The sequence below is a fragment of the Acipenser ruthenus genome, chromosome 28, assembly GCF_902713425.1.
Source record: "Acipenser ruthenus chromosome 28, fAciRut3.2 maternal haplotype, whole genome shotgun sequence".
Classification (NCBI taxonomy): domain Eukaryota; kingdom Metazoa; phylum Chordata; class Actinopteri; order Acipenseriformes; family Acipenseridae; genus Acipenser; species Acipenser ruthenus.
In genome coordinates, this window is record NC_081216.1 from 4,541,816 (window position 1) to 4,569,220 (window position 27,405).

The following is a 27,405-nucleotide window of genomic DNA, read 5'->3' on the forward strand; positions in this document are numbered from 1 at the left end:
TACGTACTGTGGTGAGGTCAAGTAGGGTAAATATATCAGCCTCAGAATGGTTATAACATTTTTCTCAACTTATGTGTGGCTCCAGTGATTTGCTTTAAAAAAAACTTTAGGTTATTATCATAATCCTGGTTCCCTGAAATAGAAATGTAACCATTACCTGATGTGTGTTTACCTCCTAAAGACCTGAAATCTGATTAATAAATAATAAATAATAAATAAAAAAAACTCCTGGGGGCAGCAGTGTGGAGTAGTGGTTAGGGCTCTGGACTCTTGACTGAAGGGTCATGGGTTCAATCCCAGGTGGGGGACACTGCTGCTGTACCCTTGAGCAAGGTACTTTACCTAGATTGCTCCAGTAAAAACCCAACTGTATAAACGGGTAATTGTATTTAAAAATAATGTGTAAAAAATAATGTAATTGTATGTAAAAATAATGTGATATCTTGTAACAATTGTAAGTCGCCCTGGATAAGGGCGTCTGCTAAGAAATAAATAATAATAATAATAATAATAATAATAATAATAATAATAATAATAATAATAAAGGACTGCGCACAGATCTCAGCGTCATTTTCCTTTAAGTCTGCTGTAATCATGGGCACAGCGACCTTGAAAGTTAATGGTTACATTTTTATTTCAGGGAACTAGGGTTATGATAATAATCTAATGTTCCACTTCAAGTATGAAATGTAACCATTACCAAAGCCGTCGCAAGGGCAAGACTGCAGAACGACTAGAATTCTACAAGGCTAAGCTGAGTAGCTGCCTTGTGCGTTACCATTAGGAACCCCAGTAATAGGTAGCTAGGGCTAAACAAATTGAGGGAGAAACTCACCTCTATGCCTGTGTTGTAAGAGTCAACTGAGAAGCTGCCCTAAACACTACAGTTCCAAAATTACGGTTTTGAGGATCCTCGACACCACTGCACTGCAAACGTCCTTGACAGATGTTGCCATGTCCCTAGAGGAATGGGCTTTCTGGAGGGGGCAAGTTGGCCAGCTCATAGGCAGTCTTGACTGTGTCTGCTATCCATTTGGACAGCCTCTGCTTAGACAGAGCTTGACCATGGGACTTCACCCCATAGCAGACAAAAAAATGTTCGGACTGCCTCCAACTTTTCGTCCTGTCAACGTAGTACACCAGGGCCCACACTAGGCAGATCATATGTAGCTGCTGCTCCCTGTCAGACTGGAAAGGAGGTGGAAGCCTACTGCATCACCAAAATTCCACAGACTGGTTGACATGGAATGCGGAGATTGTCTTCGACAAAAGGGCAGGATTGGTACGGAGCGTAAACTTTGTCCTGGCCTCTGTAAAAATTCAGCAGGCTTTTGCTATTGAGAATGCCTGCATTTTGCTCAACTGCTTTGCGGAGGTGATAGCAAGCAAATAGCCGCTTTCAGCGATAAACATTTCAGCTCAGCTGAATGCGTGGGCTCAAATGGAGACTTCACGAGTGCATTGAGCACCACGTTTAACCTCCAGCGAAGAACAATGTCCTTCATCGGTGGCTGAAGCCGGCGAGCCCCTTTTAAAAACTGCCCCACCAGGAACTCAGCTGAATGCATGGGCTCAAATTGGTGAAGCGGAAAGTAATGCTCTATCACGGCACAAATTTTACCCCATCCCGAATGTATTTACTGGACCAAAATTTATGACATTTGCCGTGTGTGTTCTGAAAATCTGCACCTCCCCCTCAAAATGGGCTACTAGAAGCACTGATTAAGAGACTAATCTGAAAAATAAAGCCTCCCCTCCAAATGGGCTACCTCCATTGAACAACAGGTTGCAAAAATAAAGAAAACACAAACAGAAGAAAACAAACAAAAGCCTATCTTCATAAGAAGATGCTAACTATACTTTATAGGCTGGAAGCCCTGCCTACCACCTGGGACGGCTAAGCTGTTTACCCAGTGCAGTTAAACAACCAACAAAAAAACCCAACTTCACAGAGTTCCCTTCTCTTTTGATTTCCAACAATATCACTCCTCACAGTACCACACCCAGTCTTCCTTTTTCAGCTGGGTAAAACCTGTCCAATTTATAGGGCTCTCAATTATCAAACTACCAGCAGGTGTCAACAATAATTCAATCCAATAAGCATTACCTCATCCTATAATGTTGAGATCACCCTCTAGTGGTTCTGATAATGCTACACAGGGAAAAGATACTTTGACAGGCGCTGGCTCACATAATGACCCTGCATGACCTTATTAGAACATATATATATATATAAAAAGATAAATACTATCTGTTGCCTAAGTGTGATAGCTGTATAAGTTACTTTATAAGTACTTTACTTTATCACTGCTATTAGTTTAATTGAAGAAAAGCAACACATTGATAAAAAATATGTTTTTCCTAAAACCCCTCCCCCCCCCCCACCACAGACCTTGGCCCCCCCACTTTTTGAAAGGCTCTCGCGCCGTTGTCTGAATCACATAGATAAAAAGACACCCGCTCCCTCTCACATCTTTTTTCGATTCTGCTGCATAAATTATCCTGGGACGAGGTCAGAAACAATAGGAACATTTTCTTCCACTGAAAGGTCACAATGTTTCATTCCTGCTTATCATCAACAGCTTGTTTTTCTGCACAGATCTGAGCAATAGAGTACGCGACTCTATATTACAATTCCAACACTCTGATTTTTATAGTATAAGCTTGGAGTAATATAAACCTTTGCACTGCTTTAGACAATGATGAGACACTGTCAACAGGCGGTCGCCGTTCATTGAGGGCTGAAAAACCCTGCTGTTGAACCAGGCCTGCAGAAGGCGCATGCACAGGGGACCCCAAGGAAGAGTCTGGGAAACTGCTGCCATCAAGCCTAGAAGTTTCTGCAACGTCACTATTGTGAGCGCTCTGTTGAGCTGAAAGAGCTCCAAACAGGTGGCTATTCGCTGCACTTTGTCGTCCAACATAGTGGACAGCATGGACCTGGAGTCCAAGCACACTCCTAGACAGGAGGCTCTGAGAAGTCGTGAGCTGGCTCTTTGCATGATTCACTGTAAGGCCAAACTGTTGAAGGTGGCCGGTGACCAGTTTGATGTGGGCCTCTGCCTGAGCTGGAGACTGGGCACAAATGAGTCCGTCGTCCAGATAACTGAGCACTATGATTACCTCAGAGTCTCAATGGGGCCAGGATATCTTCCATGTACTTAGAGAAGGCATGGGGAGCTAGAGAGAGGCCAAATGGCAAGAAATGGAACTCATGTGCTGTATTGTGGTGAACCAGTCGCCTGGCCTGATTGACTGCAACAGCTGTTGCACCGTCAACACTTTGAACCTCCTTCAACTCAGATACAGGTTGACCTGTCTGAGGTCAAGGACCGGTCTGAGGCCGCCATCCCGCTTGGGCACTAGGACATATCCAGAGTCAAACCCTGCCTCCAACTGGAGGGGGTCTATGAACATAGCCTGTTTTTGCAGCAGACCTGCTACCTCCTGAGACACCACCGCGGCGTCCTGTGGGTCCGTGACTGATGTTACACTCACTCCCCAAAAGGGAGGGGGACCGTGCTTGAACTGCAGTGAGTAGTCAGTCTGAATGGTAGTAAGCACCCAGATGTCTGAGGTGCACGGATGCCAATACTCCAGATGGTTCCCTGAAAAGGGGCCCTGGGCTTGTGGCAGCAAAGTCCTAGGTATGCTGCACGGCTTGTGACTTGGCCTTGAGGCATCTGTCTTTGTGCCGGGCAGTGGAACCTTTTAGAGCCTCCTTGGCAAGCAGCCGTAGGCCGGTTCTGAACACCACCTCTGGCAGCTGTGGCCTAGCCACTGGTCGCTTCGGAGGCAAGCAATCCAGCTCCTTTGTGGATTCCCACTCACAGTGAGAGTGCTTGTCCATCGCAGGACCAAAGGTATGCCCTGGTGTAATAGGGGCATCCCGCAGCAGTGCTTTGCCTGGGAAAGCTAGAGCTGCCTACGTGCAGCTATCAGCACAGCCAGGCTCCTGCCTACAGCCTGCCTGTTGAGCTGTGACACATGGAGCATGTTCTTATTAACTAGGCGCAATAAGGACCTGTGACTGTCAGAGAGGGACCTTAGCACATACGACTGGTAGGCTACAAGAATACTATTATAGTTGCCCAGCTAAATGCACAGGCTAAATAGGCACGCTTGAGGATCACTTCTGAGACCTGGCACTGATTGTTGGGGCAGATAGCGTCCTTGGACAGGAGCGCCAAATTAGGTGCCTGTACTAAAGCGACAATTGAAGCCTCCCGGTGGAAATTGGGCCAGGCCCAGCTTCTCTGCATCATGCACCCTATATAGGGTGTCCCATCAACCGGGGAACAGCAGGAGGGCATGACTGTGTCACAGGCTCGGCCGAGCAGCTTTGGTATATAATATTCAGTTTTCAGGGTCTTAGGTAAACACCCATTAGGTAATGGTTACATTTTGTGTTTGAAAGGGAACTGCGTTTCCCAGAAGTCTTTAGGGCTGGAAGGCATTCAGCCTACAAATAGGAAACACCTGAATGTACGAGGTTAAGAGTCAATTTTGTGTTAATTGATTGTTAAGATGATTAACCTGTGTATTTAAGCTGTCCTTTGTCCTCAAACTGGGTGGGTGCTACACCTTGAGTGTGTAGTGTGTGGAGGAGAAAGGAGAGAGAAAATCTGTTAAAACTGGACAAACTGATGTAACTGCAAATTACAACTTTGGAATCTGTAGAGTGTTTTATTACAGGAAAACGGCTTAGCGGTCCTGTTGTTAGTCAGGGACCACTATCTGTGGTGTAGTAAGGGCTTCAAGTGAAGTTAAGTGTTTTGGTTTATTTTGTTTTGTGTGTTGGAAGAACAATAATAAAAAGCCAGTTTGTTTGAACTTGAAACAATGTCTGCTAATAATTGTCTATTATTACCACCCTGCACTGACCAAACTACCACAATACATACAAGCATACATATATACATAAAAGCAGGGGTGAAATTCTCAACAAAAAAGTGCAGGTACGCATATGCACAGCCGGGTGTAAACATTTTTATGCCTTAAAAATAACTGATCAATTATATCCAATTCACCATAAACAAAGAAGCTGAAAATACTGAAAGCTTTGTATCCTCTGCTTGTATCACTCTGTCATGTACTGTAATATAACATTTAAGTTAAACCTAAAAAAGGTTGATGTTATAAAAATGGTATAAAAAAAACAAGTGTGCTATGGAAAAATTATACAAAAAGGTCTAAGTCAAACAATGCACAATAGGGGCTAAAATACCCCTGAAATGTATTATGTAACAGGCACTACTACTACTAATGATGTACTTGGCCATTTTAATCTCCATAGTATTCTCTGAAATTGTCCCCATACTTTCCAGACCCTGGGTACTCACCTCCAAACAGGACCTGGCCATGCTACATTGATAGTCTTGGATTAGAACACCTATCCCTTTCTTTTATTTATTCTGTATTTATTACTTATCTTACAATAATATGTTCTGTGTGCTTCACTGTTGTGTTTCTATGTAGACTAATTACCATGATCTATTCCAGAAAAAGAGTTTCCAGGCAGAAACAGTATAAAAGAAGACTTTTTTTTGTCCCTGGTATTGTGGTTTCTGCACAAGAAACAAAGTGGCAAAAGACACATTTTCATAAAGTAATATCATTACTGTGGTTTACTTCTGCCTTTTTTTTTTTACCTTAAAAACGCAGTCCAATGTTGAATGCAAATATTTTTATACGATCAAAAAAAAATCTACGCAGTGTTACTGTAATTTGTGTTTATCATTCAATCACAAGCAAATACTGTAGAACAAAAGATAAAGCATAAGCAAACTATATTGAACAGTCCTTGTACTGCTCCACTGTTATCATTGTATCCATAAGTCTTAAATCCTAACTTGTTACACCTTATATTGCATTTAGTAATACAAACTTGCACTTACTGTAAACTTATTGTATTTAAATATTGTTCTTGCATTGTAACGTTGTATGTATTGCCCTGTAACACTAAGTCGCCTTAGATAAAGGCGTCTGCCAAATAAATAAATAATAACAACAGTACGGTAAGAAAAAAATGAAAATTTTAGGGCACTGACATTTTGCCAATGCAGACAAATCCCCTTATATTTTTGAGTAAAAGTCCAGGATAGATGTTTGCACTTGACTCTGTGGAACGCAGTTTAACACGTTTTTCAAGTCTTCCCATCAAAGTGACAGTGTTCTCTGAATCACGTTCACATTGAATAAACAATGTTTTTAAAATTGTCAGTGAGGGGGGTCAACTACCGGGGTTAAACAATACGTAAACACAATGCGACACTCTGACAAACAACTCGCCTTGAGTGCAGCGTGTTTTCGTTTTACTTTTAAGTATATACCTGCCTTCGAGATATCACGAAATTTGAGGTAAAAGAATGTAAGTTAACCCTTATTGAAGTAATACATGTGTCAGACTTGGGGATGGGGCCAAAACAAATATTCGAGTTATCACGAATTTTGAGTAATAAAAGTTTGACTTACAGTACTGTGCAAAAGTTTTAGGCAGGTGTGAAAAAATTCTGTAAAGTAAGAATGCTTTCAAAAATAGACATGTTAATAGATTATATTTATCAATTAACTAAATGCAAAGTGAGTGAACAGAAAAAAAATCTAAATCAAATTCATATTTGGTGTGACCACCCTTTGCCTTCAAAACAGCATCAATTCTTCTAGGTACACTTACACAAAGTCAGGGATTTTGTAGGCATATAGTCAGGTGTATGATTAAACAATTATACCAAACAGGTGCTAATGATCATCAATTCAATATGTAGGTTGAAACACAATCATTAACTGAAACAGAAACAGCTATGAAGGAGGAATAAAACTGGGTGAGGAACAGCCAAACTCAGCTAACAAGGTGAGGTTGCTGAAGACAGTTAACTGTCAAAAGTCATACACCATGGCAAGACTGAGCACAGCAACAAGACACAAGGTAGTTATACTGCATCAGCAAGGTCTCTCCCAGGCAGAAATTTCAAGGCGGACTGGGGTTTCCAGATGTGCTGTCCAAGCTCTTTTGAAGAAGCACAAAGAAACGGGCAATGTTGAGGACCGTAGACGCAGTGGTCGGCCAAGGAAACTTACTGCAGCAGATAAAAGACACATCATGCTTACTTCCCTTTCCAATCGGAAGATGTCCAGCAGTGCCATCAGCTCAGAATTGGCAGAAAACAGTGGGACCCTGGTACACCCATCTACTGTCCGGAGAAGTCTGGTCAGAAGTGGCCTTCATGGAAGACTTGCAGCCAAAAAGCCATACCTCCGACGTGGAAACAAGGCCAAGCGACTCAACTATGCACGAAAACACAGGAACTGGGGTGCAGAAAAATGGCAGCAGGTGCTCTGGACTGATGAGTCAAAATTTGAAATATTTGGCTGTAGCAGAAGGAAGTTTGTTCGCCGAAGGGCTGGAGAGCGGTACACGAATGAGTGTCTGCAGGCAACAGTGAAGCATGGTGGAGGTTCCTTGCAAATTTGGGGCTGCATTTCTGCAAATGGAGTTGGGGATTTGGTCAGAATTAATGGTCTCCTCAATGCTGAGAAGTACAGGCAGATACTTATCCATCATGCAATACCATCAGGCAGGCATCTGATTGGCCCCAAATTTATTCTGCAGCATGACAACGACCCCAAACATACAGCGAAAGTCATTAAGAACTATCTTCAGTGTAAAGAAGAACAAGGAGTCCTGGAAGTGATGGTATGGCCCCCACAGAGCCCTGATCTCAACATCATCGAGTTTGTCTGGGATTACATGAAGAGAGAAAAGCAACTGAGGCTGACTAAATCCACAGATGAACTGCGGTTAGTTCTCCAAGATGTTTGGGTCAACCTACCTGCCGAGTTCCTTCAAAAACTGTGTGCAAGTGTACCTAGAAGAATTGATGCTGTTTTGAAGGCAAAGGGTGGTCACACCAAATATTGATTTGATGTAGATTTTTCTTCTGTTCACTCACTTTGCATTTTGTTAACTGATAAATATAAACTATTAACATGTCTATTTTTGAAAGCATTCTTACTTTACAGCATTTTTTCACACCTGCCTAAAACTTTTGCACAGTACTGTATGTGGACTCTACTGTATAAGGTAGAGGAAGTCACAGGTGTGATTAATTCCCAAATTACCTATTTCTTTTCATTGGTTCCTTCTTATGCTGTATTTCAAGAGAAGGTGACAGACTAACAACTGAGGGTTTCATTTTAGCACAAAAAAGCAATATATCTGCAATGGGGAAAAAGTACCTCCTTGGAGTTGAGCAGAGAGATGCTGGGGACGGTGGCCCAGGCCTCCTCATGTGGTACTAGTCGGTCTTCCACGAGCCGATACACACAGTTCGACTCCACCACTGCGCTCTCATACACTTCATCTTCCTCCGGATCACCTGCACCTGTACCAACACAAACCGAGTCTTCCACCTCTTGAACACAGGATAGGACATTAAAATGAAACTAACTCCTATTTTTTTAAAGCAGAAAATTCCATGTTCATAACATAAAAACTGAGAAGCAAACAGATATAATGTGTATAAAAGACCATGAATAGTAGTACTTAAGGTGTCTGATTCTAGTTTTTTCTCCTCCAAAAAAATAGGAGTCAATTAAAGACTGAAATAAATGGTTTGAAAATATATCTCAGAATGGCAAGGCACTTTACAGACTATTCAGCTAAGTCATTAAGCAACCAAGATATTTTACCTTGATACTCAGTCTTTCCCTTGAGAAGATTCCAGAACTCCTTCGCCCGGCTGCTGTTTGTATTGATTCCTTCCTCTAGAATCGTGACGTGTGACGCTTTGCAGCCCAGGTCTCTTTTAGTCTGAATAAATGAAGCCAGTTCTGATGCCTACAAAACATACAGCAGTCATGTTCTTTGAGAGTTTCCTTAAAGTGATAGCATTGTGCATTTTTATAATAAACTTATTTGTGACTGATGTCTATTGTATCACTGTAGTCTTTATTAAAAGCTGAATTTGCTGAAGATACAGCCTGTGGCACAGCTTCTGTTTTTCTTAATAAAAAAAAAACTACAATAGTAAAAAATATTTATTTTGGACTTTGAAGTAGTACTGTATACAAACCACAATACTTCTGCATTAGTACAGCATTGTACTGAATTAAAAAGAAACTGCGTACAATAGCATTGTATTGCAGTTTTGCAGTGACACTCCAGTATATGTTAGCAGGGGAAACATTCATTTGGTATGTAGTGTGAGTTTGTTTATGTGTAGTAGTCTAGTCTGGACATAGCAGAACCTCCCTATTAAAGTTAATGTTGTGTTCCTATACCTTGGCCTTTTCAATGACGTTGGCAAATTCTCCCGTCCATAAGTAGCAGTTCTCTGGGGTGATCAACAGAAAGCAATCACCACTATTCAAAGACTTGGCTGTGGGCTCCACTAGTCTGACCTGGACATGCCTGCGACCTGCACAAGCACAGACACTATCAGTAATATTGCTCAGGGATATGTGGATTAAAAGTTCATCAGTGGGTCACAAAATACATAAAATTCAGTAAGCACCAATACAAAAGGCAACATTACTTTCATTAAGATCAGGACGACTTCTGTTTTTTTCAATTGTTTCATGGATAATGTAATACCATAGTCTAATAATTAACACTCAAATTATTTTTGTAAAGTGCCTCACCTTTAATTTGGATCAGCATCAGTTTGTTGAACGGCACTGCACTGTTGTTTGTAACCTGTTCTGTGGACTTCACATTGCGAAGGTTCACCTTCTTAAAGTTCTCTTTGCTGGCGAGACCTGCCAGGGCCACATCTGCATAGTTGGAGTGCTTTGCCACTGGAAGAAGTGAATGGTAAAAAAAAAAAAAATAATCTGTAATAGTTCATTTAATGCCCCATGTTCCAATACCATGTCAAACAAAGTTTATTAGGAGTGGAAGTTGTATATAAGCTTTGTATTATAAGCATTTGAAACATGCTGCTATCTGAGCAAGTTAATTTACTTCTCTCCACTTGGATCCTCTTGGACTCGAGGACGCCCACGTTAAGCCGCTGCTCAGTGTACTCCTGTCGGATGTCTTCCCGCGCTGCCAGGACTTTCAGAGGGTTGCGGGAGGCGCGGGTTTTACGGGTCGGTCTCACTGCGCGTTTATGCTCCGTTACTGTAGACGTCAGCCTGAGAATAGGCAACACGATACATAGTGTTACTGAACGGACTGCAGAACACAGGAAGTAAGTTTTGATTGTAATACGGCAAGGAAGAGTAAAAACAAAGTACACCAAAGGCAGCCAAAATCTTGGTCATTCTGTCTTCAGACCTGAAAACAAAGTCTGCAGGCTACCAGAAGGATGAACTAATTTGACATGACTTGCTTTGGAGAGTGCGCCTCAAATATGGTGCTGAAGTCCTCCTCGATCTCCAGAGCATTGCTGGAGGTCACCACGCTGGACGATGTGCTGTAGAACTTGCTGAAGGTCTCGTCATCATCCAGCTTCATCACCTCCTTCACACTCTCTGTGGTCACCGTGATTGAGGTCTCCTGGAACCCGGTCCCTGGAATAACAACAGAGATTATAGTGAGTAAAAGAGCCTTCCTCTGCTCTGTGCTGGAGGATACACTGCTCATGAGATGGCAAGAGAACCTTTTATACTCGCTTTATAAGAAATGCTCCTCCACCACATTCTGGAGAAGTGTTTCCTGCATATGTGACTGTTAATATATAAACCACATGGGATAGAACCAAATGGTGCCAGGGCAGGGGTCGTGTGCATGAAACAGAAGAGTTGTGTAATGTACCTTTATTGTGCAGCTTTCCCAGGAAGGACTCCAGTTTATCAAGTCTCTTATCTCCCTCAACCTCCACACCAGACCTGCTGGAAATCTCTGCAAAACAAGATTAAATACATTACAACTTCAGGAGAGACAAATATGTTATTGTGAACAACGAAAGCAGTAATCTTTAACTATACAAAAAAACGATTATAGAAGATTTATATAAACATAATTGAAATAACTTTACAATGTATGGCTGTTTCTTTTTTATTTGGCACTTTTAGCAGCTATATAGAAAGTTGTGCCTTAAATAATATTGAATACCAGCACTACAAAAAATAAAAACTTTATAATGTTGTACTTAGCTAAACAAATTACATGACCCTTGTATGAGCAGGGCTCTGGCTGTGTTGCACAGGGCCCTGTGACAGGGAGAGAAGGAATCTGAGCTGTAAGTCTACCTCCCGACCAGAAAGGGAACCATGTAAGGGTGGTGGTACGCTTTCCCAGAGATGGCCCGACCCGATGGCAGGTCGGAACCAGAAGTCGGCCATTTTGGGAAAATGAACGTGTTAACAAGCCTGAGCGCTGTTTGTTTTGTTTTTGTTGTTTATTGTAGAGGACTAGGAGCCAGGGAGCTGCAGCCAGAGAGCCAGCACAAACACCCAGAGCACTGTACTCAAAGCTCAGCACAGCACAGCACCAGCAACACTGAACACAGGGCACTTTTCCATGCACAAAGAACGGACCATAACTGTTGTATGAACTCCTTTTGTTTGGGGATTGAAAACCTGCCGTATACCCCCAATACCATCCCTGGTAGAGATGCAGATTTATTATTTGATTTATAAATAAATACAGACTTTTTTTTTAACAGTGAACACTTGCCTTGACATTCACTCTGTACCCACCCCACTCACCTCCTGATAGGCCCATTAAGGAAATGCCTTACTAAAAACTTAAATAAAACATGATTTAAAGGCTGAGACATAATAATAATAATAAAAAAAGATAGTAACATAATTTAGATGTTTTATTTAACATCATGTAATCAACAAATAATTTGAAAATTATATTGCAAAAGTCTACCGGAAGCCATAATAAGTAGTACAGTATTTAATGTCATAAAAATAGGTCTTTTCTGTTCTGATTGGTCAAACCCGGTCATATGGGGGTGTGAATATTACAGCATATCCCCATGGGTAGGCACTTCTTTTCAAAACGTGGTGAATCACTTGTAGATATCCATACACCACTAGAATTTTGAAATAAAAACCAGTAGCCATATTTAAATGTATATTGATAAACATGACTAACCACAATAATAGAAAATTATTTTAAAAACCGCTAGCTATATTTAAATTCACAATAAAGATGACTGACAAGATTTATGTCAATTTTCATCTTTTGGGAAACCATGCTCTAGATAAGATTTTGGATGAGTCTGAATCGGACACCAACACTAATTCAAGTGGTGGAAAAAAAAAAGTAAGTACGACTACTAGACATCTTGAACTTACTGAAGCGCAGCTTCTGGACATAGAAAAAGAAAAGGAAGAAAAAAATACACAAAAGACCATTACCTGGGCATCGGGTGTCCTATCTGACTGGCTAAAACAAAACATTATTAAATATTGATTTCAAAGTAATTCCTCTACAGGGGTTTTATGCCACTCAAGGTATGTGACCCTACGAGCTGGTCTTAACCGTTTTTTAAACAGTCCAGCCATAAACCGCAAAGTGAATTTGATAAATGACTGAGTATTTCAAAATGCAAACAACATCTTTGATGTGAAGCGGTGCTGCAAATCTGGAATGGATATCTCCTGTCACTACACCCGGATCACAAAGGACAATTTAAAAAAATGAAAAACCTCCCCAGCACTGTCACCTGACACTGCCGCAGGTTTTATGAGAAAGAGTTGGTTTGATGTGCAGCTAAATATGGCCAGACGTGGCAAAGAAGGTCTGCATGATTAAAAACAAATTCGTTTGCGCTTTGCCATGATTAAAACGGCCAGGAATATTTCACTTTAAAATTGAATGAACAAACCAAGAATCACAAGAATTATAATGAATCAAATAAAGAAAAACTCAGAGGTTTCATTTACTCCATCCCCGGGTAATCCTCTCTGCCTTGTACTAAGTTTGAAAAAATACATTAGTAAACTCAAATCCCTGAAGCCGGAGTATATCCCACACCCTGTCGTGCCTTACTGCTTACTTAGATTTCGAAATGTCACGTTTTTCAATTGTCCGTTTTTTGTAAGTATATGGAAAACTACAAAGCAATATGTAATTTAATATGTTAACGTAACATTCAGCAGGTTTCATGCGACTTTATGAAGCAAAATTAATCCATTCTAGAAGGTGATGCAAAACTTTTTTGCCATAGCTGTAGAAGCATCACATTTTATAAGCTTAGTTTGTGGGCACCTTCACTTTGTAGCACCAATGATTTTAAACAACAGCCCTTTAATAAATAATGCTTATAAATAACGTAGTTTATTAACATGGGTTTGTCCTTTTGGCCATTTTATACTTTGGTCCATTGAAGTAAATTCAGGGGAGCACAGGTAATGCTGCTACTGAACAGGTCTCACCTTCCAGGGGTTTTACTGGGGTTCCTGTGGTTGATTTTTTGCAGTGGAATAAGGGCGCATCCTCGTGTGCTGAAACTGGAGACACTAAACCTGGGGAGAAAGATAAGGGTATTAGTGTTACAAAATACACTTACCCTGAAATCTCTTTTGTGTTACAAGAACTGGACTAATGTTAAATGTTAAAAGAAGAACACGTTTAACAAAAGATGCTTCTGTGTTTAATAAAAGCTGTTGGTTTTATGAAACACAGAAGCATCTGGCCCACGAGGGACAAGCAAGTGACCTGCTGACAGTCAGCAAAAATTATGAAAATTAACTAAAATAAATATGGAAAAGAAAAAACAAAAGCAGTAACATCGTAAATCAATTTGTGACTTATTTTTGTATCCGGCAAAGCAAGCGTGCATCACACCACCTCTTTCCAGTCACTAAGCCACTCAGCGAGACTCACGCAGCCAATTCCATTGAGTTACGCTTTGCGTACTCTGTGGGTGATTTTACTTGTGTAAAAGGTTTTTTTCTGTGTATGTATTTTGCCCATCCCCTTTTTTGCTCTGTGTATATGCACTATTCTATGTTTTGTTATGGTTTGGCATTTAAATGGTTTAAAATGAAAAAAAAAAAAGTGGAAAGGCATTTAGATGACTCCAGAAGGCCGACATTGATAAATAAAAAATGATACACTGCACCCTACATTTACATTGGTTTGACCCAAGGTCCGCACTGTAGTAATATCTAGCTACATCTAACATTATCAGCGCTATGAATGCAGCAGAACGTTAGGTTACCTACCGTAACCCTGGTTCACTTTCAATGTGGAAGGTGATCTTCCAGCTTCGAGCAGTTACTGCAGAAATTGCTAGATAACCGGCATGGGGCAAGAAAGCGGGTCGTGACTTCTAGTCAGACACCAAATCTGGAAATACTTCCACTTATATGCATACAGCGACCTAGTGGAGTCTACCCTAGTGCTCTGCAGAGTAGCCACCAGTGTGTCAGATAGCCCTAGGGCTGTCCAGCGGTCTCTTTCAGGGGTCAGACCTATAACTAGAATCTGGCAGGTTCTGCATGCCAGAGAGTGCCCCATGCCTGACTGAGGAGATCCAAGTGAAGCGGGATCTCCCAGGGCTGGCCTCCTAAGAGGTGGCATAGAGTCGAGAACCATGTTCTCCTGGGTCACCGAGGGACCACTAGAAGAACTGTCGCTTACTCTAACCGGACCTTCTCCAAGAATGGCGGAGCAACAGTATTGGTGGGAATGCAGAGAGGAGCATTCTGGGCCATTTGTGCGGTGGTGGGAGGTGGTGCTGAGCATGTGCGAGACACCGTCGTCTGACACTGTCGCACTTCGGGTGTAAATGGAATGCACTGAGCCACGCTTTGAGCAGGCGGATGTGTAGCAGACCCTGCTCCATGGCCGATAAGGCTGCGGCCGTCTGACCCAACAGTTTTTGTAACTGTACTAGGGATCTTCAATCCCTGCACCCAGCTACCTCCAGACCCTCATCTCTCCCTACACCCCCACTCGACCTCTCCGCTCCGCCTGCACTAGAAGACTGGCTCTACCTCCGCTACGCTCCCCTGCCTCCCGAGCCCGCTCCTTCTCCACCCTTGCTCCGCAGTGGTGGAATGACCTCCCTACAGATGTCAGGACTGCCCAGTCCCTGACCACATTCCGGCGCCTCCTTATGACTCACCTCTTCAAACAGCACCTGTAGAACTTCTCTGTTGTATCCAGGGACACTATCACCCTTCATTTAAATATGCTTTATTTTGCTCTTATCTGCCCCCTATTTTACTACTTTTAATCCTGTACTTCAGAATATTGTAATCTGCCAAGTGTTTAACCTGTAGTATTTTGCACTTAATCATATCCTGATGTAACTATCACTATCTAATCATATCCTGATGTAACTCTCACTATTATCTACTGTATTATTGAATTGTGGTTTGTCACACTTGAAAAAAATTATTGTATTTCTTGCTCTTATTGTATGACTGTATTTGTATTTGCTTGCGATTGTAAGTCGCCCTGGATAAGGGCATCTGCTAAGAAATAAATAATAATAATAATAATAATAATAATAATGAATAGGGAGACACAACCCTGAACAGCTGCTACTCTGTCGTCTGACAGGTATGCGCACATCGTATTGGAATCCAGATGGAGTCCCAAGTATGTCGTGCACTGCAAAGCTGACTCCTTGCATTGCTAATGGTGAGGCCTAGCCTCGTCAGATGCTGCGTCACCATTGTCGTTTGAGACACTGCTCCCTCCCGCGACTGAGCACAGATTAGCCATTCGTCTAGATAGTTTAGTACTCTGATCCCCTGCAACGCAAGGAGGCCAGGATAGCGTCTACGCACTTTGAAGACGTACGTGGGACCAGGGAGAGGCCAAACGGCAGCACAGAGAACTCATAACACTTCCCTGAAGGCTTTCTGTGCTCTAGATGAATGGGAATGTGAAATACGCGTCCTGTAAGTCCACGGTGGTAAACCAGTCGCCTTGTCGGACGGACTGGAGAATGTAACAATGAGTCAGCATTCGGAACCTCCTTTCCTTTAGGAATCTTAGGTCTAAGATGGGGCGGAAACCGCCATCCTTCATGGGTACTACGAAATATCTCGAGTAGAACCCCTCTCCGCAGAAGGTGGGGTCTACGAGAGGGATGGCTCACTTGCACATCAAGGCTGCCACTTCCTCTTTGAGTACTGAGACCTGAAGAGGGTCCAACACGAAGTGTGCGAGACTCCTTGGAGGGAAAGGTCCCAAACGGAACTGCAACACGTAACTGTTGTATACAGTAGCGAGCACCCAGGTATCTGAGGTGCAAGCACGGCAATATTGCAGCTGTTGTACGGTAAAGGGGGTCTGAGGCCGCAGGAATTGCCTCCCGGAACGCTGTTGCGCGGACAAACCGGGGCCCTCATTCCTGGCAGTCTATGTAGGGGCTCGGTTTTCCTTCGCCGCTGAGACCTGAAGGTGGTGCCTCGGGTCACGTAGTGTGACGGCCCTCACCCGAGGGGCTTGCCAATGGCTTGACCTACTTTGCGTCGGGGCTGGTATAATAAGCAAACTTGTTAAATTTGCAGATGACACAAAAACAGGAGAAGTGGCAAACACTGATGCACAGCAAAGGTCATCCAAAATGATCTAGACAGCATTCAGAACTGGGCAGACACATGGCAAATGACATTTAATAGAGAAAAGTGTAAGGTGCTGCAAGCAGGCAATAAAAATGTGCATTATAAATACCATATTGGAGATTCTGAAATTGAAGAAGGAATCTATGAAAAAGACCTAGGAGTTTATGTTGACTCAGCAATGTCTTCATCTAGACAATGTGAGGAAGCTATAACAAAAGGCCAACAAGATGCTCGGATATATAGTGAAAAGTGTTGAATTTAAATCAAGGGAAGTAAAGACCAGAATTATTCCGGGTTTAAAAGGCATGTCATATGCAGACAGGCTAAAAGAATTGAATCTATTCAGTCTTCAATAAAGAAGACTACACGCCGATCTGATTAAAGCATTCAAAATTCTAAAAGGTATTGACAATGTCGACCCAAGTGACTTTTTCGACGTGAAAAAAGAAACAAGGACCAGGGGTCACAAGTGGAGATTAGATAAAGGGGCATTCAGAAAAGAAAATAGGAGGCACTTTTTTACACAGAGAATCGTGGGAATCTGGAACCAACTCCCCAGTAATGTTGTCGAAGCTGACACCCTGGGATCCTTCAAGAAGCTGCTTGATGAGATTCTGGGATAAACAAGCTACTAACAACCAAATGAGCAAGATGGGCCGAATGGCCTCCTCTCGTTTGTAAACTTTCTTATGTTCTTATGATAAAATGTGCAAGTCTTGTTCAATATACTAATATTACGTTATATAATATTATACTTCTGGCTTGCCTACTCCTAACTTTTTTCCAATCTGGCACCCTTAAAAAACTAGTTGAAGAGCCCTGACCTACTTTATAGTGCTACCAATCTTCTGGGAAAAAAATTCATTTTTAAACAATAAAATATTTTAAAAACATTTTCATTTAAGTTTTGATCTTTTGACTGACTTGTCAAAGAAACCATTGTTAATTCCACACTGATTAAAGAGATTTTTCATTTCAACTTTAAGTGGCCTCGACAACTCAGAGCTCATATTTAGCAGCCAGCACAAATGTTCATAAAGGAATAAAACCATTTTAATTGTATAAGCAAGAGGCAACTTAACTACAGCTCGGAGCAGGTCAATTATCCTTCTGAGCAATTTCTTGTTAGCTTTGTTCCTTTGTGCAGTTGTATTACTTTCCAAAGAGTTTTAATTGGTGCTGACAAAAACATAATTGCCTTCCATGACTTGAGACAGTTACATATTCAATATGTTTAATTTTTCCCTTACGTTTCTCCTATGCAAAAAACAAACAAAAAAAAAACCTCTCTTTGCCATGCGCCCAGCTACAGTGAACTGTGTGGAGTCGTTGAAGGCGCCTTTTCCCTTCACTTTCCATTGCTGGTCCTTTTCCTGCAGGGTCTGCATTCTCTCAGCGAGGGTCAGCTTCGTCTCCACCTCTGCCGTCGCTTTCTTTAAAAACAAGGAACCCTGGTTTACTCCTACTATTACTATATTATTTAGGTCATGGCATTTTGAGAATCAATACGTCTGAAGTCAGAGACTTAATCATTATCCAATGTATTTTATTATTATTAAATACATTGGATAATGATTTGAGAATCAATATGTCTGAAGTCCGAGACTTAATCATTATCCAATGTATTATATTTTCTTTTTAATAAATCAGTATTGTCCAGCAAAGACATAATGGGGAAATCTAATAGGTGCGTTGTAACATTGAGAAGAGGACAACACTATGAAAAATGCATGGTATAACACAGTACAATGGCAGACTTTATGCTTTGTATTGATGACAGAACTTCAATTTATAAACAATCCACAGAGAACAGTTGCAGAACCAGCAAGCTAGATGTTAAAATTGGGGGTTGGTGAAACAGTGCCTCACTTTTATCAAACTGACTGCAGGAACATGACTCTGAATAAGTTAGACAGTATTCAATATCTAGCACTGTCACACAGAACACAGGCTTGAACAGCCCAGAAGCCCCTATAGCTCTGCCAAACTTCAGCTTTATTCTTCTGACCCTTGGGATGATTTGAAAAGAGCATATGGAATGTCACCTTTTGTCTCCAGGCAGGGAGAGTGTAACCCTGTGTCGCAGAGACCTCCTGTGCCTCATAGGAAAGAGTAGTCTTGAAGGAAGAGAGAGAGGAAAGAAAGAAAATATAGATAAAAGGAGAAACTAGGAAAAACAAAGACATGACATTAATAAAAAGCTGAGGGAACACAAAGCCATTTTTAAGGAACAGTGACTTGAAACCTAATTCCAGGAGACCGGGACACTTAGTTTGAAGCAACTTTGCTGTATCAACCCCGTCTCTCCTAGTGTACCGTGCAGTGGCCTGAAATCTAGTCTCCTGAAAGAAAGTTGCCAAGCCACACAGTGGCTTTCTGTTCCCTCAGCTTTAAATGTACACTGTTAGAATATAATGGAAGAAGAACAAGGAAATTATACAAAAGGAGTTTTTATAGCAACTTTATTTATTGGGTCAAGTGCCTGGATTGACAGAGCAGTATACATTTTTTAGGATACAAGTATTTTCTGTTTTAGGATGTTAATATTAATGACTCATTTCTAGTTAATTGTGACAATGATGGATTGTGGTGACATCAGACCAGGAAGAGAGACACCATACTGCGAGGTATGACTATAATAAATAAATAAATAAAAAGGTTGAAACAAAACAAAACAAAACAAAACAAAACACTTTCCAAAAGAAAACAGCATAGTGGCCAGCACAGACATACAAGCACAGTAAACAAACAAGCATCATGCTGGATATGGACCAGTAGCAATTGTTTATTTTTCTAGCTCTATTTACCTTACGTTCCTCCTGTGAACAATACCCAACCCAGAGGGAGCGATTTCCACCTCTTTGATGCTGCTGTGCCATGGCTCAATTGCTTATTAATCATTCAATCAGGCCCAAGCAGTTTGCACATGAACTGCTTTAGCAGGGAAGGCAATTAACCCTTCCCTGCTAACCTAAAACACCATTTTATTCCCTAAGACACCAGAGACACAGATATTTATTTAGGCAAACTGCATTTTACGGTGTGAATTGATGTAACGTGTGTTGCCTGTTGCCCTGGGACAACCTCCATGGGCCTATTCCGGGAAAAAAGCCTAAATAAATACAATTTGTTCAGGCGGACAGCAAATGCTAGAGGAAGAGTTCTCCCCCCTGATCCACAGTGAGCTGAGCAGTAAAGAGACTGAGCCATTTCCTGCGTTCAGTCATGCGGAGCGGGTGACCTAGCTACTCAGGGTTTATTAGAGGGACCCTCTGAAATATGCTAGTGTAATCGAGAAGTACGCCTCATTGCTACAGCGACCCAAGCAGCAGTGCTGGTATGTAGTCTCAGAGTGTCAGAATACAGAAACACACTGTAGGAGCAGGGCACTTGAAGCTCAGATTTACATGAGTTAGTATGTCAATATACCAACCAGCGGGGCTCGTCTGTGCAGACGCTAATGCAAACTGTGCCCATAGAACTAAAGGTGTGTCCATGGGTCATTGTTTATTTAATTCCTCAACTCTCACTTACAAAACCAGGCTTTTTAAAAGCTAAGAGGAATAATGCATGGCTTGTTTGGTCCATAGAAAGACTGTCAGACCTGCTTTCCAAAACGATCAAATAAAAGCTCCAATCTTTTTCAATGCCTCTCTTCTTGAATACATTTACATTTGAAAGTAGGTTTTAAAAAGTGCTCTAGATCCAACCCTGTTTGGTCAAATTTAATTAAAGTTATGATCGTCGTTTTCACTGAAACATTTGTAGGTTTATAGAGGTAAAGACTTTGACGCTAATCGAATTGCTCTGCTGCCAGCTTTCGATATCTCATTTAAGTAAACATTTCACAGTAACACACTGAAACTACTGCTACATTAAACAAATAGCGGTACAGCAAAGTAGCAGCTTGGGACATTAGACTACTCTGCGATCATTGAAAAAAAAATGGTCATGCTTGGGCTTTACAAAATGAGCCAGGGGTAAGAACACAGTTTAACTAATGAACAGAAACTGCTAAATAAGCACCACATTCCTGTGATTGTAGAAAGCAGAAATATGTACCAAAGTAAATAACATGTTAACACAAATATCACTTAATCTCATCCCCAGTAGCATACATGCAGGTATGTTTTGACCCTTTTCATGCATGAAAGAACCTTTCATTTGCCGAACTAATACCAACATTTGCATGCGGTGAAAATGTTAGAAAAAGAAATCCATTGATTTTCATGTATAACATTGCCATAATTTCTTTCCATATAAATGCATATTTAAGCAATGTAACACTTTAAAACAGTAATTATAACAGTAAATTTCAACCAGAGTGTATCTAATACTGTAGTGTACCACTTTAATTCATATCTAATTTTCCACCGATCCATTGTGAAACAGACATTATAGAGCAGCTATGCATTGCATACCAAATCCGAAAACGCACAGCACAGCCCTACACATGAGCCTAAAACTTGTTTTAAAATCGATGGTACTTTTTCTTTACAGCATGTATAAATAATTGTACCTGGGCATCAGCAATATTAATAGTTTCTTCCATAAGTGAATCCTTTTAGTAAACTCTTTTAGTAAGTACAGCTTAGAGTAACATCTTCTGTAAAACTGCAAACATTATTACTGTTTTTAGTAACTCCCCTTTACTATTATTACTTTATTTCGCAGATAACATTATCCAAGGCGACTTACATGTGTTACAGTGCAATACAAGGGTTAAATACGGTGTAGTTCACAGTAAGTGCAAATACTACTAGAATACAATATGGAACAAGTGCAAGGATAATGCATCCGCTGAGCATCCAGTAACATGGTGCTTAGGTCAGGCAAATCCAGCACATAGTAGGAGGAGTAGATCAAGAGATCTTACTTGCAAAGCAGGCCCATTGTTATAAGAACATAAGAAAGTTTACAAACGAGAGGAGGCCATTCAGCCCATCTTGCTCGTTTGGATGTTAGTAGCTTATTGATCCCAGAATCTCATCAAGCAGCTTCTTGAAGGATCCCAGGGTGTCAGCTTCAACAACATCACTGGGGAGTTGGTTCCAGACCCTCACGATTCTCTGTGTAAAAAAGTGCCTCCTATTTTCTGTTCTAAATGCCCCTTTATCTAATCTCCATTTGTGACCCCTGGTCCTTGTTTCTTTTTTTCAGGTCAAAAAAGTCCCCTGGGTCGACATTGTCTATACCTCTTAGGATTTTGAATGCTTGAATCATATCACCGCGTAGTCTTCTTTGTTCAAGACTGAATAGATTCAATTCTTTTAGCCTATCTGCATACGACATGCCTTTTAAACCTGGGATAATTCTGGTTGCTCTTCTTTGCACTCTTTCTAGAGCAGCAATATCCTTTTTGTAACGAGGTGACCAGAAATGAACACATTATTCTAGGTGAGGTCTTTCTAATGCATTGTAAAGTTTTAACATTACTTCCCTTGATTTAAATTCAACAGTTCTACCAAGATATCCATAATTGTATGAAGCAGGAATACTATTTGCTTAACTGAGGAACTATGAAGTCCCATGGAAAGTTACTTTTACATTTAAAAAATATCAAGTAACAGCAAAATAAAAAGTAAAGGTGTCATTACTCCTTCTGCTCCAGCAGTGCCGCACAGTGTTTGTATCTCAGTTGTTTTCTTGGCACATCTTACTGGCTCGAATTGAACTGTATGACAGCTGCTATTTAAAGCACATGCAGGTGTGCGATTTTAATTGAGTCAACATGGTTTGTAGCTGAGAGCTAAGCTGCTTGTTATTGCATGGGATCATACTTTGCTGTTTGTAGAGGCTTTCTGGGAAATAATTGCACATTTGTGGGCTCTCAAAATGGTAACTTGAAGTCCCTGTACATTTTAATAAAATATATATGGATAATGACGTATACTTATACTTATGATAGCTAAAACTTAATGTACCAGATTACTGTAAAGTTCCTAACAAACCCCAGGCTAATATCAGTAGTACCACAACAGGTATCTAGTTAATGTTGTCAGACTGCACTAATATACACACATTATAGCATAATGAGTATTTCAAACTATTTTCATAAGTACTCCCAATACTCATTAAATAAATCATTTAAATAAGTGTAAGGGTGTTTTTATTTTCACTGTGACCCTGAGGTTGCAGTATAAGACCTATCCTGGTGATGAAATACATTTCAAGTTTAAAGCTGTTGCTGCCAGAAGGATAATGTCTATACATGCAAGGGTCCAAGAATCAAAACAACACTGTTTTTGTTAGAGGTGTCAAGTTTAAAAAAATACAATAAAATCACACACACATACATTTATAGTGCTCAGTGTATTTTAAATGTATAAATCATTGCGCTGAAATAACACTAATGTGTTTTGGGTAGGCTACACATTAGATTATGAACAAAAATATAAATCTGTACAGTACGCCTATACAGTATACAGCATAGCAGTAAAATCAAATGAACACCTAGCACACTTTTTTTACTTTAGCCTGTAGGCTACCGCTATTATAGAACAAAATAAACCATGCTGCTGCATTGTACACATTGGTGTACAATGCGAATAAAATATTATTTTAAATTGAAACTAAATGATTTTAACAGTTTTTTAATTATTATTATTGTTATTATTAACTTGGCAGCGTAGACAATTAACACAAAACAGATCATGGTGCTGCATTGACAAATTATGATACTTACAGGAGGACAGTCAATTCTCGTTAAAACGAATTTCAAAAGGACCAGCAACAAATTTTGCATTATACCACTAATTTGTATTATCATTAGTAGCCTATAAGCCAAATGTATACTGTCCGTTTTTATTTAATTAAATCAGGGGTACAGTGCTAAATTGTGCTTAATTACACACCACCTGCACATTAATAGAATAGGTATGTTTCCTATTCCTATACAGATGTTCAGAATGAGCTGGAGGGCTTAGCGGCACATGTGTGCAATCTAATGCTCCCAGCATGTTGGAGAAACCAGAAATGTCATATAAAATTTGTTTTCAAGGCTTGTAAGTACACCCTGCTTTTAGGGAAAAATAGGTATTTGGTTGTTTGCCTCAAAAATGCATTGAGCACAACTGGAAACGCACGAGAAAAATCACCCGCCCATTTTTTGCGAATTTATGCAGGAACGCCCATAATTACATATTCATCTAAGGTTGAACCTCAAAGAAAAACTGCTGCCGCACAACATTCCCTAAAAAGTAACAAACAGCATTGTGCTTTTTTAGTACATTTCACCCAAGACTTCCGACTGATTTGAAACTGGTTTGCGAAAATTTCGACAGGCGTACAACTTAAGTACACCTACCCCTATATGTCATTGAAGATATGGAATGTGTTTAGTTATGCTTTATTTTTTATGATTTTGCTTTACAGGAAGAACAGTATATACAGAGAATATGGCCCATGAGTTAGTAGCCATGACCGTGTCACTTATGATTGGTTATGATCTAACATACTTGAAGATTCCCTTCTATGTAAAACACTAGTCTGGAGACACAAGTTCAGCCCCAATTAAGCCAATGACCCTCAACAAATGTGAGTTGCCCAACAACTGTTTAATGCATTCATTTACATCTAGAAGTTAAAGCAGCATGCAATCTCACCTGGTTATAACAGACTACATACTGGGATTTAGTGCTCATGGGGAGAAAGACAGAAGAATAGACTGGGTCCTAGAAAAAGAAGGAAGGAGATGTGAAAAGGAAAACAGGGCCTATGCTTTCAATTCAGTGCAGTATATTAAAATCCCACTTGTTGGGGTTCGTTGTCTTTCAATTGTAGCCTCGACAAGCCTTTAAAATATAACTAAGAGGTGTATTCATAAAACATAACATAGTATGGCAGTCCAATGCACTACAATGACAATGCAACGGCTCAATTATTATTATTATTATTATTATTATTATTATTATTATTATTATTATTATTATTATTATTATTATTTGTTTATTTAGCAGATGCCTTTATCCAATCAGTACTAAGGCATGGTAGTTAAAGGTAGCCAAAATATCATAAGCTATTGGCAGAACATTTTCATAATTTGACATATCAAATGGTATCAGGGTGGTAATGAAAATATCAATAAAAAAAACACCAGTGACCCCAGTATGATACCATCATTTTAGCTAAGCAGCTTCACTTAAACTATTCATGTCAGTTTGAACTTACTTTTAGTCAGCTGACATTTGTGATTCCTCGTCCAACTAGACCATATCTTGACACAAGATTGAAAGAAGCAATGAATCCAGCCTCTCTATGTATCAGACTCTAGATTGTCTAAATGCTTACCCAGCACGAAGTGCACATAGTGGTACCATTGGTATTTTCACTCTGTACCTAAAGGGTGAGGTGGGGAGCAGGGAGAGAAGGAGAGAAGGAGGAGACTGAGTGAAAGGGATAGCATGAGGTGAAACGCAGGTAAAGCATCTGAAAAGAGAATTGGGCAATGAAGTAATAAAAAAGATTAGAGTGAATCAATGAGTAGAATCTGCTGCCGGGTACAGCTTAATTCACCAGGATTGATGATTTTCACCTCTGGGAGGCTGGGTTCAAAGTTTCCAGTGGACACTGTAATCAACATCACAACAAAGCCACCACACAACCAAGCACAGTTAAGATTGAACTGATCGCTTGAGAGGCGCAGGACTGTATGGTCAGGATTGAGCTGTGCAGAGCTGGGAAGGGAAACTTTCACTGCCAACTGTAGCCAAAGCTATTAAAAGAACAAGGATTTATATGAGAAGCATTTTGTTTACACATGATGGACAACATTTAATGGAACTACCACTGGGTATATTTGCAGAAACAAACTTGTCTTTTGCCACATTCTTATTTTTCACATGCATAATGAATTCTATGTAAGCATACCTCATAATGCTAAACAACTGAAGCTGTTTAAAAGATGGCGCTCACTAAAACAGATGCAAAGTAGGATCTTAAAATTAGCAAAACGGCGTTCTATATTCATTTACATTTTTTTTTTAATTCCTATGATAGCTTTAGTAAATATTTCAAATGTTGGCTGTCAAAATGCTCTGTACATAAAGTACCACAATTAAGCAAATTATATTAAAAACAAGAAGACGCTGTTGCTGACTGCATTGAGCAGAAGGCAAAGTCATTAAGATCTATTAAGGTTGAAAAGTAAATATATCTTTGGTATGTGTTACTGATATAAATATAAATGTACATATAATCATAATCCTGACATGTAGCATTTTTCAAACATATTAGAGTGGTGTATTAGAATGAGATACACCGCTGCAAACTTCTTATTCAAATCCATGATTTATTCTTACATGATGTAATGGTGTTCTATCTATTGTGACATCATTTTTACTTCTATCTTTGAATCTGTATTAATTCTAATTAACATTACTTTATATAAACTTATATTTTTATTATATCATGCAATGCTGGCTCTGAGGATCAGTCTTGATTTGGCCTCCCCAGCGCATCAGCATGCACAACTTTTGAATGAATTTTGTTTATTTATTTAAATGTTATATATTTATTGAAGTTAATTAGTTCATTCTTTTCTGTTGAGTCCCGCTGGCATAATCGTGTTCAGTCTATTTATCTATTTACTTTCTTTTATTCTTCTATATGTCGCATTGTCTAATTTTAGCTGTTCTAATACTACAAACATCATTTATGTCATGTCCTTGACTGGTGAAGTGCTGTACTATTGGTTCATTCATTTTTTTATTTCTAATTAATGAAAGGTGGTTCTGAATTATTTTATATAAAGTAGTTCCAGTCTCTCCAACATATTTGATTTCATCACATTTTTCACAGGCTATTCCATAAATAACACTGCTATTTTTACAGTAGGTATTAGTTTTTAGTGGATATGTGGTGTTCTTATGTTTAATTATATTTTTACTTTTGTCTATGTATTTACATCTACTAGCGCACATGTTCGTAGAACCTATTTTGTCAATTATTCTTTTATGTTTACTGCGAACTAAAATATTACCTAAATTAGCTTCTCTTTTGAATGCTACAACTGGGGCCTTAAGAAATACTTTTTTTAAATTTTTCTGAATTATGTAGAATCCGCAAGTGTTTCCAAACTATCTTAGAAATATATAGAATAATAGATGGGCTTCAGTGAGTTACAGGAAAATAATTCCATGCAGGGTTTCTGTGACATCATAAATTATGAGACTGAAGGTCGAGTAATTTATAAACTGTCACAGAAACCCAAGATGGAATTGTTTTCCTGTAACTCACTGAAGAGGCCCATCTATTATTTTTTATAATACAAGGCTACCCTTGTGATGCTAATATTAAAGAAGACGAGGTTCAGCAGTAGGCTACAGTTGGGGTTTTTTAAACGTAGTGTTTCAGTGCTGTACAAACATTCTATGTTATCCGTTCGTGCTTCAGCTTTATTTGGATGATTGCCTTTACCTTGTTTTAATTCCCCATTCCTCTCCAGTTTCTCTGAGATACGCATTTACCAGTTTTACAATTTTTTTTTAAAAACATATTCTCATTTTGTTGATCATTAATGAACATTTCTGTACTGTGGGTGTTGTCGAAACATTTTGTCGAGGCATTTTGTGTTTGAATTGAAAGTGATGGTCTCGAGGAGTCGAATGGGTCAAAGTTCAAGTATATTTTCCTCTAGAGGAATTATCACTTTTTGACGTCACAACTGTGGTATTATGCCTTTTTTTTTTAATGGCTCAGGATGCAAATATAGCCTTCATCCGTGTGTGTATATATACAGTACTGAGCAAAAGTTTTAGGCAGGTTTGAAAAAATGCTGTAAAGTAAGAATGCTTTCAAAAATAGACATGTTAATAGTTTACATTTATCAATTAACAAAATGCAAAGTGAGTGAACAGAAGAAAAATCTACATCAAATCAATATTTGGTGTGACCACCCTTTGCCTTCAAAACAGCATC

The 27,405-nt window shown here is 39.9% G+C and overlaps 1 protein-coding gene across 10 annotated transcripts in view; it reads right to left on the bottom strand.

Annotated features, from left to right (window-relative positions):
• The window catches only part of LOC117434865 (supervillin-like), a 103,886-nt gene that overhangs the window by 19,051 nt on the left and 57,430 nt on the right, over positions 1–27,405 (bottom strand). For 6 of the 10 annotated variants that reach the window (XM_059003262.1, XM_059003261.1, XM_059003264.1 and 3 more), the window contains 12 exons: positions 24,778–24,825; positions 24,093–24,161; positions 18,534–18,605; positions 17,774–17,921; positions 13,339–13,428; positions 10,760–10,846; positions 10,335–10,515; positions 9,965–10,137; positions 9,643–9,798; positions 9,283–9,419; positions 8,692–8,839; positions 8,239–8,414 (listed from right to left, as the gene is read on the bottom strand). In XM_059003262.1, the coding sequence (XP_058859245.1) occupies positions 8,239–8,414; positions 8,692–8,839; positions 9,283–9,419; positions 9,643–9,798; positions 9,965–10,137; positions 10,335–10,515; positions 10,760–10,846; positions 13,339–13,428; positions 17,774–17,921; positions 18,534–18,605; positions 24,093–24,161; positions 24,778–24,825 (1,485 nt within the window). The remainder of the gene's footprint in view (positions 1–8,238; positions 8,415–8,691; positions 8,840–9,282; positions 9,420–9,642; positions 9,799–9,964; positions 10,138–10,334; positions 10,516–10,759; positions 10,847–13,338; positions 13,429–17,773; positions 17,922–18,533; positions 18,606–24,092; positions 24,162–24,777; positions 24,826–27,405) is intronic. The other 4 variants (XM_034057535.3, XM_059003263.1, XM_059003266.1 and 1 more) reach the window with 4 other exon arrangements.